Raw genomic sequence first — 16,929 nt, 5'->3', positions numbered from 1 at the left:
GCCCGGTACCGGCTCCCACTCAGAGCGAGTTTTAACGACTCAGTGGGTAGGTGTACGACCACTACATCCTCTTCTCTCTCACTAACCGCTAACAACTAACCCACTGTCCTGGACAGATAGCAGAGGTGCGTGTGTGTGTGTGTGTGTGTGTGTGTGTGTGTGTGTGTGTGTGTGTGTGTGTGTGTGTGTTTGTGTGTGTGTGTGTGTGTGTGTGTGTGTGTGTGTGTGTGTGTTTGTGTGTGTGTGTGTGTGTGTGTGTGTGTGTGTGTGTTTGTGTGTGTGTGTGTCCAGGACAGCGTGCTTGAACCGTAATTGGATAAAAGCACGAAAATCAGTTGAAATGAAAGGGTTTTCAAATATAGGAAAATATTATAAATAAAATAAATTTTGGCAAAACAAAAAAATAATAATGAGTTTATAGATCGAACCTTACACATGTAGAAGGTGGGGAAAATCTAAACATAGGTTAAATGTGTGGTTTTTGAAACGCAATAAAATGATTGTTCCTCAACTTAAAAAATATATAATATTCGTATGCAGTGTTTTATTCTCATAAAGGTCATATCTTGAACAGAAGTAGAAATAAACGTCTTCAAATTTGGGGGGAAAATATAATAAAATAATTTCTGGGACAAACAATCTGAAAATAGGTTATACGTGTGGCTGTGGAAGGCAGTAATAAATGATTATTTCTGAACTTTGGAATATAAAACCAGAAATATCCGTATGCAGTGTTTTGGGTCAATATCAAAATTGGTAACATTTTGGGTGACCGGCTCTAAATTATATTATTTCCCAATTTTTCAAAGAATATTACTTTGACATCAATACACAAAGCCACACATATTTGTAATATATTTCGGACATTAATTTTCTAAAATCTGTATTTTATTTAAGAAATTATGCCGAAATCTCATGTCCCTTGCAAGGGGTGAAGTAACAGTATGGACTATAATATGGACTATGGAATATAATAATTTTACAATATTTTAGCAATTATGTACACACGGTCAAGGTCAAATGTAGAATGCCTGGTTGGTACATAGTGTGCTCTTAGACAATATAATTTCCTTAAATGTTTTAAAATGTAATTTCTAATTTTGGCATATGCTAAGATAGTAACAGTATGGATGCTCAAAATTTGTATGCAAAGATATATACTTACTTGTTCAAAAATTGGTGTGTTCTGGTACAAGTTACTGAATTAAGGCCACATTCAAATGATAAGACAGAAAGTGGAAGATCCTTTGTAGAAAGTACAACAAGACCAAGTTCATGGAGATCCAATTATGAACATTTTATGATGGAGGTAACAGTATGGACATATATATATAAGGAACACACATATTTAGTAAAAAAAATGTGTAAAATATAATTATAAAAAATAGAGTATAATAGCACAGTATTGTTACTTAATATCTCATTATTACATTTATGCAAAAAATGTTAAAGAATAATATATTTTTTGACACAATATTAAACTTTATATAACTTCACCCCTTGCAAGGGACATGAGATTTCAGCGTAATTTCTGAAATAAAATACTGATTTTCTAAACACTAATGTCCGAAATATATTACAAATATGTGTGGTTTTGTGTATATATGTCAAAGTAATATTCTGTGAAAACAATTGGGAAATATATACATTTTATAATATAATTTACAGCCGGGACACAAAATGTTACCAATTTTGATACTGACCCTTTTATTCCCAATTGCCTTGACAAAATCACCATGTCAGTATTAAAAATGTTGAAAAAACACACGTTTTAAGTGGAAAACAGGTAAATCCAAAATGACCGCCATTTACTTCAACTAGGTCGAAATTTCGGAGTATTGTGAAAGAGCGAAATACGCAGAGGTGAATGAAATAGTGTGCGTCATCAATGAACCTGTCAACCCACTGGTCAAATCTGAGAATCACTCCTTAGTAAACTTCTAATGTTTGTCTCTGTGTGACATATTTCTGTCTCGCGTCCATGCTCTTCGGACACCAAGTATTATTTGGTAGTGTGGTTTGTCTAAGTCTCTGAAACGAAAACAAATAATGATAGTACAGTCATTGTTATTAATTATTCTATCCTTATTGTAATCATCATGCATATGACTACTTTTATTACTCAAAGCACAATTACAAATACACTACTATAGTAGTAGGTAGTAGTAGTTGTATAGTAGGTACTACTACTACAACTACGTCAACTATTTCTACTACTACTACTACTGCTACTGCTACTGCTACTACTACTACTACTACTACTACTACTACTACTGCTACTACTGCTACTGCTGCTGCTGCTGCTGCTGCTGCTGCTGCTGCTGCTGCTGCTGCTACTGCTACTGCTACTGCTCCTGCTCCTGCTACTGCTCCTGCTGCTGCTGCTGCTGCTGCTGCTGCTGCTGCTGCTGCTGCTGCTGCTGCTACTGCTACTGCTCCTGCTCCTGCTACTGCTCCTGCTGCTGCTGCTGCTGCTGCTGCTGCTGCTGCTGCTACTGCTACTGCTACTGCTACTACTACTACTACTGCTGCTGCTGCTACTACTACTACTACTACTACTACTACTACTACTACTACTGCTACTGCTACTACTACTACTACTACTACTACTACTACTACTACTACTGCTGCTACTACAATTCTACTACTATTACTGCTTCTACTACTATAACTACTTCGACTACTACTAATACTATTGCTTCTACTACTATTACTACTACTACTACTACTACTACTACTACTACAAATAAAAAAATACTAATATTATTACTGATTCATGATATCGCCGAAACTGAATTAATTAATTACGTTCATTCATTATATATTAAATAAATAGATAACTAGTTTAACGTTCTCGTATACCACTAGGTTTTCGAACACACCATTCCAGAGTCTGACCTCCGATAAGATCGGCGGTGTGACTCGTGGCAGGCTATATATTAGCCGTAGATTACCTGCCAGATGGGTCCCTTGGCTTTCCTGAGTTCCAGAGCCATGCAGATAGGAATCGGTAGTAAAGGTAGAAGAGCTAGGCTCCACCCGATAATTTCGGCATACCCGGGGTAGATATAGTCTCCATACGAGGGTGGTTTGTAGTTCGTAACGGTAATAATCATCCCCATCTGAAAAAGAATCAATTTTATCATTATCTGTCTCCTATTATCTGAGTAAATGTAAAGCACTTGGCTCAAGTGTTTGACTAATTATCTGACTTATTAAATGGTGAGACAGACTGTGACTGAAATTAGGCTGGTAACATATACATTTTGTTGAGCCGTCTGTGGGCTCATTGGGCTATGTCTCTTTCCAGCCAGTGCACCACGACTAGTATATCAAAGACTGTGGTATGTTGTATTCTATCTATTGGATGGTGCATGTAACATACCCCGTGCTACTAATGGAACAACGTAGCGTGTTTCCTCTTTTAGACTATATGTAAATTAGCAAAAGTTTAACGTCTAATAGCCAATGATTAATAAATCAATGTGCTCCAGTGGTGCAAACTTTAACTTTAATTTAGTCGATCGAAGCGGTACACGGAAATAGCTAAATATACGTTACCACCAGCATCAAGGGAGAAACAAAACGCCAAAGCAGTTTGATGATTAGCGGTGGTCGCCTTCCTAACATCAGTTCAATATCATCACCAAAGCGGTCCGCTCCTGTTGAAGGAGGAAATAAAATTAATTAAAAGGCTCAAGTCAAAATGGCTGAACTCCTACACGGGGCAGGTGTGCCTGACTTTTAAGTTGATAACAATTCGTAAATACAGTAGCCTACCCTAGAACCTCCCTAACCACAATCTCCGTACCTAACCATTGAATCACCATGTGCTGCCCTAGTGTTTCCTACCCAACCTTGGTGTCCATACCCTAGCCCATCCTAAGATCGATCTCTCTACTATGCCTTACCCTAGAATGTTCATACCTACTATAAAATTTCCTTATCCTAGAATCCCATTACCCTTTCCTAGAATGTCACTACCCTTACCCAGAATCATATCCTAGAACCTTCCTAATGTTCCCTAGAATCTCCCTACCCTACCCTAGAATTTCCATACCCTACCCTAGAATTTCCATACTCTAACCTAGAATCTCCATACCCTACCTTAGAATTTCTATACCCTACCCTAGAATTTCCCATCCCTACCTTAGAATCTCTATAAACTACCATAGAATCTCCCATCCCTACCCAAATCTCCCTTCCCTACCCTAGACTATTCCTACCATACACTAAACTTTCCCTTCCCTGCCGTAGAATCGTCCTACCCTTCCCTAGAATCTCCATACCCTACCTTAGAATTTCTATACCCTACCCTAGAATTTCCCATCCCTACCTTAGAATCTCTATAAACTACCATAGAATCTCCCATCCCTACCCTAAAATCTCCCTTCCCTACCCTAGAATATTCCTACCATACACTAAACTCTCCCTTCCCTACCGTAGAATCGTCCTACCCTTCCCTAGAATCTCCGTACTCTACCCTAGGATCTCCATAAATTACCCTAGAATCTCCCTTCCCTACCCTAGAATCTTTCTACCCTACCCTAGAATCCCCATACCCTACCCTAAAATCTCTTGTCTCTACCCTAGAATCTCCATAAACTACCCTAAACTCTTCCTTCGCTACCTTAGAATTCTTATATCCTACCCTAAAATCTTCCTTCCCTGCCCTAGAATCTCCATACCTACCCTGGAATTTCCATACCCTACCCTAGAATCTCCCTCTCCTACCCTAGAATCTCCCTTCCCTACCCTAGAATCTTCCTACTCTACACTAGAATCTCCCTTCCCTACCCTAGAATCTTCCTCTCCTACCCTAGAATCTCCCTTCCCTACACTAGAATCTCCATATCCTACACTAGAATCTCCCTCTCCTACCCTAGAATCTTCCTACCCTACACTAGAATCTCCCTTCCCTACCCTAGAATCTCCATATCCTACCCTAGAATCTCCCTTCCCTACACTAGAATCTCCCTCTCCTACCCTAGAATCTCGCTCTCCTACCCTAGAATCTCCCTTCCCTACACTAGAATCTCCCTCTCCTACCCTAGAATCTCGCTCTCCTACCCTAGAATCTCCCTTCCCTACACTAGAATCTCCCTCTCCTACCCTAGAATCTTCCTACCCTACACTAGAATCTCCCTTCCCTACCCTAGAATCTCCATATCCTACCCTAGAATCTCCCTTCCCTACCCTAGAATCTCCATATCCTACCCTAGAATCTCCCTTCCCTACCCTAGAATCTCCATACCCTACCTTAGAATTTCTATACCCTACCCTAGAATTTCCCATCCCTACCTTAGAATCTCTATAAACTACCATAGAATCTCCCATCCCTACCCTAAAATCTCCCTTCCCTACCCTAGAATATTCCTACCATACACTAAACTCTCCCTTCCCTACCGTAGAATCGTCCTACCCTTCCCTAGAATCTCCGTACTCTACCCTAGGATCTCCATAAATTACCCTAGAATCTCCCTTCCCTACCCTAGAATCTTTCTACCCTATCCTAGAATCCCCATACCCTTCCCTAAAAGCTCTCGTCTACCCTAAACTACCCTAAACTCTTCCTTCGCTACCCTAGAATCTCTATATCCTACCCTAAAATCTTCCTTCCCTGCCCTAGAATTTCCATACCCTAACCTAGAATCTCCATACCCTAACCTAGAATCTCCATACCCTACCTTAGAATTTCTATACCCTACCCTAGAATTTCCCATCCCTACCTTAGAATCTCCATAAACTACCCTAGAATCTCCCATCCCTACCCTAAAATCTCCCTTCCCTACCCTAGAATATTCCAACCATACACTAAACTCTCCCTTCCCTACCGTAGAATCGTCCTACCCTTCTCTAGAATCTCCATACTCTACCCTGGGATCTCCATAAATTACCTTAGAATCTCCCTTCCGTACCCTAGAATCTTTCTACCCTACCCTAGAATCCCCATACCCTACCCTAAAATATCTTGTCTCTACCCTAGAATCTCCATAAACTACCCTAAACTCTTCCTTCGCTACCCTAGAATCTTTATATCCTACCCTAAAATCTTCCTTCCCTGCCCTAGAATCTCCATACCCTACCCTGGAATTTCCATACCCTACCCAATCTTCCTCTCCTACCCTAGAATCTCCATTCCCTACCCTAGAATCCTCCTACCCTACACTAGAATCTCCCTTCCCTACCCTAGAATCTTCCTCTCCTACCCTAGAATCTCCCTTCCCTACACTAGAATCTCCATATCCTACACTAGAATCTCCCTCTCCTACCCTAGAATCTTCCTACCCTACACTAGAATCTCCCTTCCCTACCCTAGAATCTCCATATCCTACCCTAGAATCTCCCTTCCCTACACTAGAATCTCCCTCTCCTACCCTAGAATCTACCCTAGAATCTCCCTTCCCTACACTAGAATCTCCCTCTCCTACCCTAGAATCTTCCTACCCTACACTAGAATCTCCCTTCCCTACCCTAGAATCTCCATATCCTACCCTAGAATCTCCCTTCCCTACACTAGAATCTCCCTCTCCTACCCTAGAATCTCCCTCTCCTACCCTAGAATCTCCCTTCCCTACACTAGAATCTCCCTCTCCTACCCTAGAATCTTCCTACCCTACACTAGAATCTCCCTTCCCTACCCTAGAATCTCCATAAACTACCCTAGAATCTCCCTTCCCTACCCTAGAATCTCCATACCCTACCCTAGAATTTCCATACCCTACCCTAGAATCTCCATAAACTACCCTAGAATCTCTATACCTTACCCTAGAATCTCTATACCCTACCCTAGAATCTCCCTTCCCTATCCTAGAATCTCCATATCCTACCCTAGAATCTCCCTTCCCTACCCTAGAATCTCCATAAACTACCCTAGAATTTCCATACCCTACCCTAGAATCTCCATAAACTACCCTAGAATCTCCCTTCCCTACCCTAGAATCTCCATACCCTACCCTAGAATTTCCATACCCTACCCTAGAATCTCCATAAACTACCCTAGAATCTCTATACCTTACCCTAGAATCTCTATACCCTACCCTAAAATCTCCCTTACCTACCCTAGAATCTTCCTACCCTACCCTTGTTGAATTATATTAGAACATCCCCTTACTATTCGTAAACAACAGAGAAGTTGGTATATGTGTTTTGTTATTTTAAAAAGCATTTCCATTTTTATTTGACGTGAAGCCAAACTGGAATTATTGACCACAATCCACTGAAAAAAGCCCACTGAAAACGGTGTTTAGTAGGACACGTGATATTAGACTGCTCACCGTAAATCCATCCGATTATCACCACCTCAATAAAGCCGACAAACATCAGGTTGAAAACAGCCACGTACCAGTCTATTAACTGAAATATGTAGACTCCTCCCTGGAAGTTTGAAAATAAAAATATTTTTAATTAGAAATATAACAGCCACTTAAAAAATAGGCAGCGGCCTCCGAATCGGGGTGGTGTTTAAAAGCAGACAGGTACTGTGTTCGCATCTCGGCACCGATTCTCACCCAGAAGGAGTTTTAATGAATCAGTGGCTAGGTGTAAATCCACAACACTGATTTGTCTTTTACTAATATCAGATATCTGATATATATGCCCAGGACAGCGTACTTGAGATATAATTGGATATAAGCACGAAATAGTTTTCGAAGTGATATAAAAACAACATGGTTATAAACTAACTTTTCCAAACATTTTATTTCGTTTCAACTTATTTTCGTGCTTCTATCCAATTAAGGTTCAAACACGTTGTCCTGGGCACACACCTCAGCTAACTGGGCTGTCTGTCCAGGAAAGTGGGTTAGTTGTTAGTGGTTTAGTTGTTAGTGGTTAGTGAGAGAGAAGAGTGTAGCGGTCTTACACCTACCCAATGGGTCGTTAAAATTCGCTCTGGTTACGAGCCGGTACCGAGCTGCGAACTCTGTACCTACTAACCTTATGTCCGATGGCTTAACCACGACAACACCGAGGCCGGTTTTCCAAACAAACAGATAGCTTAATTTTGCCTCTTGTGAACGTTGATAACGCCGATCGATGATAGCAAGAAAGCTTGGAAACTCAATATTTGGTGGGTTTTTGCGTAGCCTGATCATTTCTACGTGTGTGCAATTTGTTGTTATATGCAACCCGTACACTTGAACGATTAATAGGGACATGCTAGAATTGTGCTGCAGGCCAGTGGTAGAGTGCTCGATCTTAATACGTCTGATTGATGTTTTGCACGGGGGTGGGGGGTGGGGGGTGGGGTTATCCGTCCTAACTAGTCCCCAACAACTAGTAAATTTGAGGACAGTGTATGTACTGTCCTGGCTATGGAAAAGTGTATATCAAGGGTCCCTCGCTGATTTGTCGGAGGAAATAGCCATTTTAGCAGCAGCGGGTTTCCTCTCTCTCTCTCTCTCTCTCTCTCTCTCTCTCTCTCTCTCTCTCTCTCTCTCTCTCTCTCTCTCTCTCTCTCTCTCTCTCTCTCACACACACACTCTCACTCTCACTCTCTCACTCTCACTCACTGTGTTAACTAAGTATCAAAATACTCCTATAAATACCCAAGTTTGAAACTAATCTTGAAGTGTCCTTGAACCAATTTTCCTTTATTTCCTCAGGGGCGGGAGGTAGCCTAGTGGTAGCCTGATGCACGGTCGGTCTGGGATCGATCCCCGTCGGTGGGCCCATTGGGCTCTTTCTCGTTCCAGCCTGTGCACCACGACTGGTATATCAACGGTTGTAGTGTGTGCTATCCTTTCTGTGGGATGGTGCATATAAAATGTCCATGGCTACTAAAGGTTACCATTTTATATGCAGCGGGTTTCCTCTCTAAAACTATATGTCAAAATTACCAAATGGTTGCCATCATATAGTAGATGATTAATTAATCAATGTGCTCTAGTGGTGTCGTCAAACAAAACAAACTTTACAAACCTGGAAGGATAGAGGCAATCCAATAAGAAAGCAGACGATACAGATAACCGCCGTCATGAGTATTCTCTTCTGGAGTAGCACGTGTGGGAAGCTGTCGACTATAGCCGTGATCACCGTCTCAACCGCAGCGAACTATAAGCACGAAGGTTCTTTGGTTATTTATAATATCAGGCACTATATATTCTGTTTGAACTGCCTGATGTTTGTAGCAGCGCAAACTGAATTTTACCGTCTACTATTTTCATATGTACGTATATAATATATTAACAAATAGATTAATGGTATGAACAATTACAAACATTGGGTCGATCACAATCACATCAGTCATAAGAAATGCATATTGTAAACAAACACTAATGGATTTAATATGTAATTTTCGCTGTTGAATGTTATATTTTAGTCGCTAACACATTGACAAACTTGAAAGACAGCAAACTGGGATATTTGTCTTAAACATTGACATTATACAAGTAAGATTTTGTAGGATGACTGACAATACCACAGAGTCGATACCAATGGTGAGCTATTAGGTAACATGTTGTAAGATGATCGACAATACCACAGAGTCGATACCAATGGTGAGCTATTAGGTAACATGTTGTAGGATGATCGACAATACCACAGAGTCGATACCAATGATGAGCTATTAGGTAACATGTTGTAGGATGATCGACAATACCACAGAGTCAAGACCAATGGTAAGCATCATCAGGAAGAACAGGATCGCCCACATCTGAGGAACCGGAAGTTGCGCCAAGGCTTCTGGGTATGCAATGAACGCCAAACCTGGACCTGAAAACAAACGTTACATGGACATGATATGTTATGGCTTAACTGTAAATTAATCTGTAAATTACACCAGCTCTCTTTAACGAAAGCCACGCCCAGAGTAAATATGGACATCTAGACCTTCACTCACGTGCATGTCGGCAATACGTTTACGATGCTTAATATAAACACCTGCGTTTAAAAAAAAACAAAAAAAACTAAGAAAAACAAAAAAACAACAACAAAAAAACATGCTTCGTATATTCGGGCCATTATCTTTTCATAAGTAACTCAATCAATACCAAGATTGTAATAGTTTTGTCACTCCACGTAAACACTGATTTCTTCAAAATTCGATGGCGAAAAACAATCAAAACATGAAAAAAGATATTGTGGATCCCCCCCCCCCCCCCGTACATTGGCGCAACCATGCACTCCATCCCCACCCCACCCTCAATTCACAGTCTTGACCCATAGTATGAATGACCTACAATGTGGATTGCCTCCAACTGCCCCAAATATATAACCTAGGCTATGACAGTGAGCCGGTGTGGCGATGTAAACCCAGTAACTACCTGCCTCATGGACGGAACTTAGCCCGGTGGTAAAGCGTTCACCTGATGCGCGGTTGGTCAGAATTACCAAATATTTGTCATCCAATAACCGATGGTTACAAAATCAATGTGCTCTAGTGGTGTCGTTATACAAAACAAACTTTAAGTAACTCAAGACTACTAAAACTGTAATCTTTTTGCTACACAAATCTTCAAAATCCCTTTACGAAAAACATTAAACACATGAAAAACATAGTGTGGATAATACACCCCGTGCATTGGCGCACCCCGTACACTTCACCCCTACGCCCACCCCCAATTCCAATTCACCAGTCACGACTCATAGTATGGATGCCCTCTCCCAATGTGGTTTGCCCCCTCTTCCTTCCCTTCTCTAAAAATATATAGCCCATGATACGATAGTCAGACGGTATCGGGATGCGAACCCAGTACCTGCCAACCTTAAGTTTAATTAATGAACTACTACAGCACCGAGGCCGGTAACATTCAACACACTGTACCTGCTTTGACCACTTCCGAGACAGGCACCTGCATCTGAGCAGCCATAAAACCGAGAACGGAAAACACAGCGAATCCAGCGAAGAAACTCGTCCCCTCTCCCAGCAGACATATGAAGACGGCATCTCTGATTACAAAACAACAGCAATGTATTACAAGTACATTAAAGCGGACTCACCCTCGAAATACGTTGTACCAGCCAATATTGTAATAGTTCTGTCAAATTCTTAGATTTACTCTGAAAACAAAACAACAGTCTTGTTAAAAGGAATTCACAGCAGAACTACCTCGACAGCTGTGGTTAAAGTACTAATGACGGGGGCCATCTTCGTTGCAGGATTAGCCCGAGTACTCTGTCGTACGAGAGTTAGACGGACATTTGGACTGTTATAAGCGATCATAATCTCTTTCTGAATCTCTTTGTATAAATCAAAATATGAATGAATGAATGAATGAATGAATGTTTAACGACACCCCAGCACGAAAAAGACATCGGCTATTGGGTGTCAAACTATGGTAATGGGAAAAACAAAGTGATGATCAACATCAATATAAAAATTCAACAGTTAAATAAAAACACAGTGTAAAGGATTCTGTAAAATACAAATATCACAGATAGATATAATTAAAATTTAGAATAAAATTCAGTATCACGTAAAAATTGTAAAATAATTTCTGGATGGAATCGAAATGATTCCATCACATTTCTTTGTCCAAATAAATCTCTTCGAGTTGCTGACAAATGAAATCAAGATATGAAACAGAGTTTATATTTTCTATAGTTTCCTTTATTTCTAACACTGGTTCGTAAATCAATGAAATGTAATTCGTGATATTATTATTATTATTATCATTATTATTATTATTAGGTTCCCCACGCGTTTTCCGCTGGGAACCTATTGCTTTTGTAGAGATTTGTTTTTAAAGCTGCCCGTTTAATCATTTTCTGAGAAACGTTCTGGACCGATTTCGTGGAGATTGTGTAGGTAATTAGGTCCCTCGGGGGATTAAATGTATTAAAATATTGTGTGTATAGGTTATTATGTGTATTGACTTCTATCGCGAATTATGTTAAATTTTGTGTATTAAAAACATTATTCAGCCCATCTGTTTTGTCATTTTGTGAAAAACGTTCTAAGCCCATATAGCTGAAATTTGGTAGGCAGTTAGGCACACCAGGAAGATTGATTATCTTAAAACATTGTGTGTAGGTTATGTCTATTGGCCTAATCGCGAATTTCGTATTGTATATCAGTTTCTATGAAATTTACACGTAAAAACACTTGAAATTCTAGATTCAATTATTATTATTATTATTATTATTATTATTATTATTATTACTGAATTATGTAAGATCACCAATATATCGACTTTTTCGTCTCTCTTTTGTTTTGATTTAGCCAGATTAGTTAGAAAATCTTATTCATATGCATTCATATGATATAAGATCACCAATATATCGACTTTTTCGTCTCTCTTTTGTTTTGATTTAGCCAGATTAGTTAAAAAATCTTATTCATATGCATTCATATGATATAAGATCACCAATATATCAACTTTTTCGTCTGTCTTTTGTTTTGATTTAGCCAGATTAGTTAGAAAATCTTATTCATATGCATAGAGAAACAAATCGGCGAGTAACGGAGCACAGGTGGTGTCCATGGGAATACCTACTTCCTGTCTATAGGGTCTATCCCCGAATCTGACATACATGTACCGGCCTCGGTGGCGTCGTGGTTAGGCCATCGGTCTACAGGCTGGTAGGTACTGGGTTCGGATCCAAGTCGAGGCATGGGATTTTTAATCCAGATACCGACTCCAAATCCTGAGTGAGTGCTCCGCAAGGCTCAATGGGTAGGTGTAAACCACTTGCACCGACCAGTGATCCATAACTGGTTCAACAAAGGCCATGGTTTGTGCTATCCTGCCTGTGGGAAGCGCAAATAAAAGATCCCTTGCTGCTAATCGAAAAGAGTAGCCCATGTAGTGGCGACAGCGGGTTTCCTCTCAAAATCTGCGTGGTCCTTAACCATATGTCTGACGCCGTATAACCGTAAATAAAATGTGTTGAGTGCGTCGTTAAATAAAACATTTTTTTCTTTCTGGCATACGTGTTGTCAATGAGGAAGTCCAGCATTTCACATACATGTATATGTCTTTCTCAGTATATTTTTGTATTGATTACTTTCAGTCTTAGCAAATTGTCCAGATCCATTGAAGATAGTTTTAAGGATTGTCTGTTATTTCTTTTACGTTCATTGGGGTATGAACAACAACAAACAAATCTTACGCAAACTGTGTGAACTAGTGTTGTCGATGGAGGGGTGGCCTCTGAAAGTGTAAGTAATCTACCTCAGACAGTTGTTGTTGATGGAGGGACGACCTCTGAAAGTGTAAGTGACCGACCTCAGACAGTTGATGGAGGGACGACCTCAGAAGATGTTAAGTGACCTATCTCACACAGTTGTTGTCGATGGCGGGACGACCTCTGAAAGTGTAAGTTACCTACCTCAGACAGTTGATGGAGGGACGACCTCTGAAGGTGTACATGACCTACCTCAGAAAGATGATGGAGGGACGACCTCTGAAGGTGTAAGTGACCTACTTCAGACAGTTGTTGTCGATGGACGGACGACCTCTGAAAGTGTAAGTGCCCTACCTCAGACAGTTGATGGAGGGACGACCTCTAAAAGTGTAAGTAACCAACCTCGGACAGTTGATGTCGATGGAGTGACGACCTCAGAAGGTGTTAAGTAACCTACCTCAAACAGTTTATGTCGATGGAGTGACGACCTTAGAAGGTGTTAAGTAACCTACCTCAAACAGTTGATGTCGATGGAGTGACCACCTCAGAAGGTGTTAAGTAACCTACCTCGGATAGTTGATGTCGATGGAGTGACCACTTCAGAAGGTGTTAAGTGACCTACCTCAGATAGTTGTTGTCAGTGGAGAGACGACCTCTGAAAGTGTAGGTGAATTACCTCTGAAGATGTAAGTGACCTACATCAGACAGTTGATGCTGATGCAGGGACGACCTCTGAACGTGTAAGTGGCCCACCTCAGATAGTTGATGGAGGGACGACCTCTGAAAGTGTAAGTAACCTACCTCAGACAGTTGATGGAGGGACGACCTCTGAAAGTGTACGTGACCTACCTCAGACAGTTGATGGAGGGACGACCTCTGAAAGTGTCATTTACCTACCTCAGACAGTTGATGGGGAGACGACCTCTGCAGGTGTTAAGTGACCTACCTCAGACAGTTGTTGTGGAACCTGTTGTAACTAGACATGGTGATCAGGCCTCCCCAACACATTCCCACAGTGTAGAATATTTGCATCAAAGCCTCCGCCCACACCTGAACAAATATAAACAGTATAGAATTAACACACAAAGAATAGGTATAGGTGTGCAGGTGAGGCGAGGGTTTATAGTTACCGACTGATCAAACACGGAAAAACAAAAAAGATGTTTTTGTATTGAATTTATTGCTGTCGTTTTGGTATTTTGTATGTTTATTCTGTCCAATTCTTGTCATTTTTTAAATTACGTTTATTATTTTAGTCGGTTCTGTTTTTATTTATTTTTTTATTTCAGAGGGTGGAGTTATTTTTGGTGTTGTTGCGTGTGGGTTTTTTATTGTTATTGATGATGATGATGATGATGATGATGATGTTGTTGCCATTATTATTATTATTATTATTATTATTATTATTATCGTTATCGTTGTTATTGTTGTTGTTGTTGTTGATGATGTTGACGCTGTTGTTGTTGTTGATGTTATTGTTGATGTTGTTGTTTTCCATTTTCTGTAATCATGTAATTTTCTTCGTGAAATAGATGCCCAACACTTGTAAATATATGCCCAGTATAACTGCTAGTCGCAGACGTAAACTTACGATGTTTTGTGAAATTGGCCACTAACAGATAATAAGAAGAGAGGAAACCCGCTGCCGCCACGCAATGGGTTCCTCTTTCAGATTAGCAGAAAAGTGTACATATATATATATATATATATATATATATATATATATATATATATATATATATATATATATATATATATATATATAGATATATATAGATATAGATATATATAGATATAGATATATACATATACATATACAGATACATATACAGATACATATATATATATATATATATATATATATATATATATATATATATATATATATATATACATTGATACACACACACACACACACACACACACACACACATACACACACACACACACACACACACACACACACACACACACACACCTGGAAGTCGAAGAGCCTGTTAAAGTCTGGATACACATAGAGAATCACCCCCTGTCGAGCTCCTGGCAGCATCAGGGTTCTGATGACGAATATTACTAGTAGAACATAGGGCAGGAGAGCGGTCACGTACACTACCTGTAACAACCACAAACACAACATGAATATTATTAGTAGAACATAGGGCAGGACAGCGGTCACGTAGACTACATGTAACAACCACAAACACAACATGACGGATATTACTAGTAGAATATAGGGCAGGAGAGCCGTCACGTAGACTACCTGTAATAACAACAAACACAACATGGATATTACTAGTAGAACATAGGGCAGGGGAGCGGTCACGTAGACTACCTGTAATAACAACAAACACAACATGAATATTACTAGTAGAACATAGGGCAGGAGAGCGGTCACGTAGACTACCTGTAATAACCACAAACACAACATGAATATTACTAGTAGAACATAGGGCAGGGGAGCGGTCACGTAGACTACCTGTAATAACAACAAACACAACATGGATATTACTAGTAGAACATAGGGCAGGGGAGCGGTCACGTACACTACCTGTAACAACCACAAACACAACATGAATATTATTAGTAGAACATAGGGCAGGACAGCGGTCACGTAGACTACATGTAACAACCACAAACACAACATGGATATTACTAGTAGAACATAGGGCAGGGGAGCGGTCACGTAGACTACCTGTAATAACAACAAACACAACGTGGATATTACTAGTAGAACATAGGGCAGGAGAGTGGTCACGTAGACTACCTGTAACAACCACAAACACAACATTACTAATATTACTAGTAGAACATAGGGCAGGAGAGCGGACACGTAGACTACCTGTAATAACCACAAACACAACATGAATATTACTAGTAGAACATAGGGCAGGAGACAGGTCACGTAGACTACCTGTAACAACCACAAACACAACATTACTAATAGAACATAGGGCAGGAAGGTGGTCACTAACAACTAACAACTAACCCACTGTCCTGGACAGACAGTCCAGATAGCTGCGGTGTGTGCCCAGGAAAGCGTGCTTGAACCTTAATTGGTAATAAGCATGAAAATAAGTTGAAATGAATGAATGAACGAACGAACGAACGAATTAATTAATTAATTAATTAATTAATGTTGTGTATATGTGTTGGTTTGCGCGAGTCTTATTGTAATTTGACATTGAGAAAAACTTTTGGAAGCGTAACATTACTAAGAACTTATACTGATCTTATTAAGAACATCAGTGTGTTTAGTAAGAACACCTACCTTCCCTACAGACTTCACTCCCTTTATGAGACAGAGAAAAATGAGAAACCAAGCTACCAGCATGCACAGCGCCATATGCAGCTGAATTGACCCTAGGTTTTCCATTCCATCTGATATGTTCAGCGTGTTGAATCTGAAGGGAACAAAAAAATATTCTTTTCGCAACATGACAGCGGTCTTCTAGATGTAAATTTATGGGGTGAGGGTGCGGGTGAGGGTGCATGTGAGGGTGAGGTGGGGGTGAGACTCACGAGAATAAATAAGTACTTTTTGTCGTTGGTGTGGAGGATATGCTGTCAATACATACAACTATATTTCGTTTTCTCGTTGTTGATTGACAATTTGCATATTTCATTTCCGCTTGCGTTTTCTTTTTCCTGTAATATATATATATATATATATATATATATATATATATATATATATATATATATATATATATATATATATATGTACAGTGAAACTCCTCTAAACCGGACAACCTAGGGAACAAATGAAAAGTCCAGTTTTATGAGGTATCCGGTTTAGAGAGGTTCTCTTCTGTACAGATATTTAAAAAGGGGGGGGGCGAAAAACGTCCAGTTTTGAGGGAA

At 40.0% G+C, this 16,929-nt stretch overlaps 1 protein-coding gene across 1 annotated transcript in view; it reads right to left on the bottom strand.

Moving 5' to 3' along the window:
* Positions 1-1,651: 1,651 nt before the first annotated feature.
* LOC121389277 (sodium- and chloride-dependent betaine transporter-like) overlaps positions 1,652-16,929 on the bottom strand; it is a 34,928-nt gene continuing 19,650 nt past the window's right edge. Inside the window, exons 4-13 of the mRNA XM_041520872.1 lie at positions 16,337-16,469; positions 15,047-15,181; positions 14,015-14,118; positions 10,766-10,890; positions 9,602-9,714; positions 8,923-9,054; positions 7,278-7,377; positions 3,562-3,662; positions 2,955-3,122; positions 1,652-2,031 (exon numbers count right to left, since the gene is read on the bottom strand). Coding sequence (XP_041376806.1) covers positions 1,930-2,031; positions 2,955-3,122; positions 3,562-3,662; positions 7,278-7,377; positions 8,923-9,054; positions 9,602-9,714; positions 10,766-10,890; positions 14,015-14,118; positions 15,047-15,181; positions 16,337-16,469 — 1,213 coding nt within the window. The 3' untranslated portion in view covers positions 1,652-1,929. The remainder of the gene's footprint in view (positions 2,032-2,954; positions 3,123-3,561; positions 3,663-7,277; positions 7,378-8,922; positions 9,055-9,601; positions 9,715-10,765; positions 10,891-14,014; positions 14,119-15,046; positions 15,182-16,336; positions 16,470-16,929) is intronic.

Source organism: Gigantopelta aegis, chromosome 14 (assembly GCF_016097555.1).
Source record: "Gigantopelta aegis isolate Gae_Host chromosome 14, Gae_host_genome, whole genome shotgun sequence".
Classification (NCBI taxonomy): domain Eukaryota; kingdom Metazoa; phylum Mollusca; class Gastropoda; order Neomphalida; family Peltospiridae; genus Gigantopelta; species Gigantopelta aegis.
Note: the sequence above shows the minus strand (reverse complement) of the source record. Positions and strands in the feature narration are given on the sequence as shown.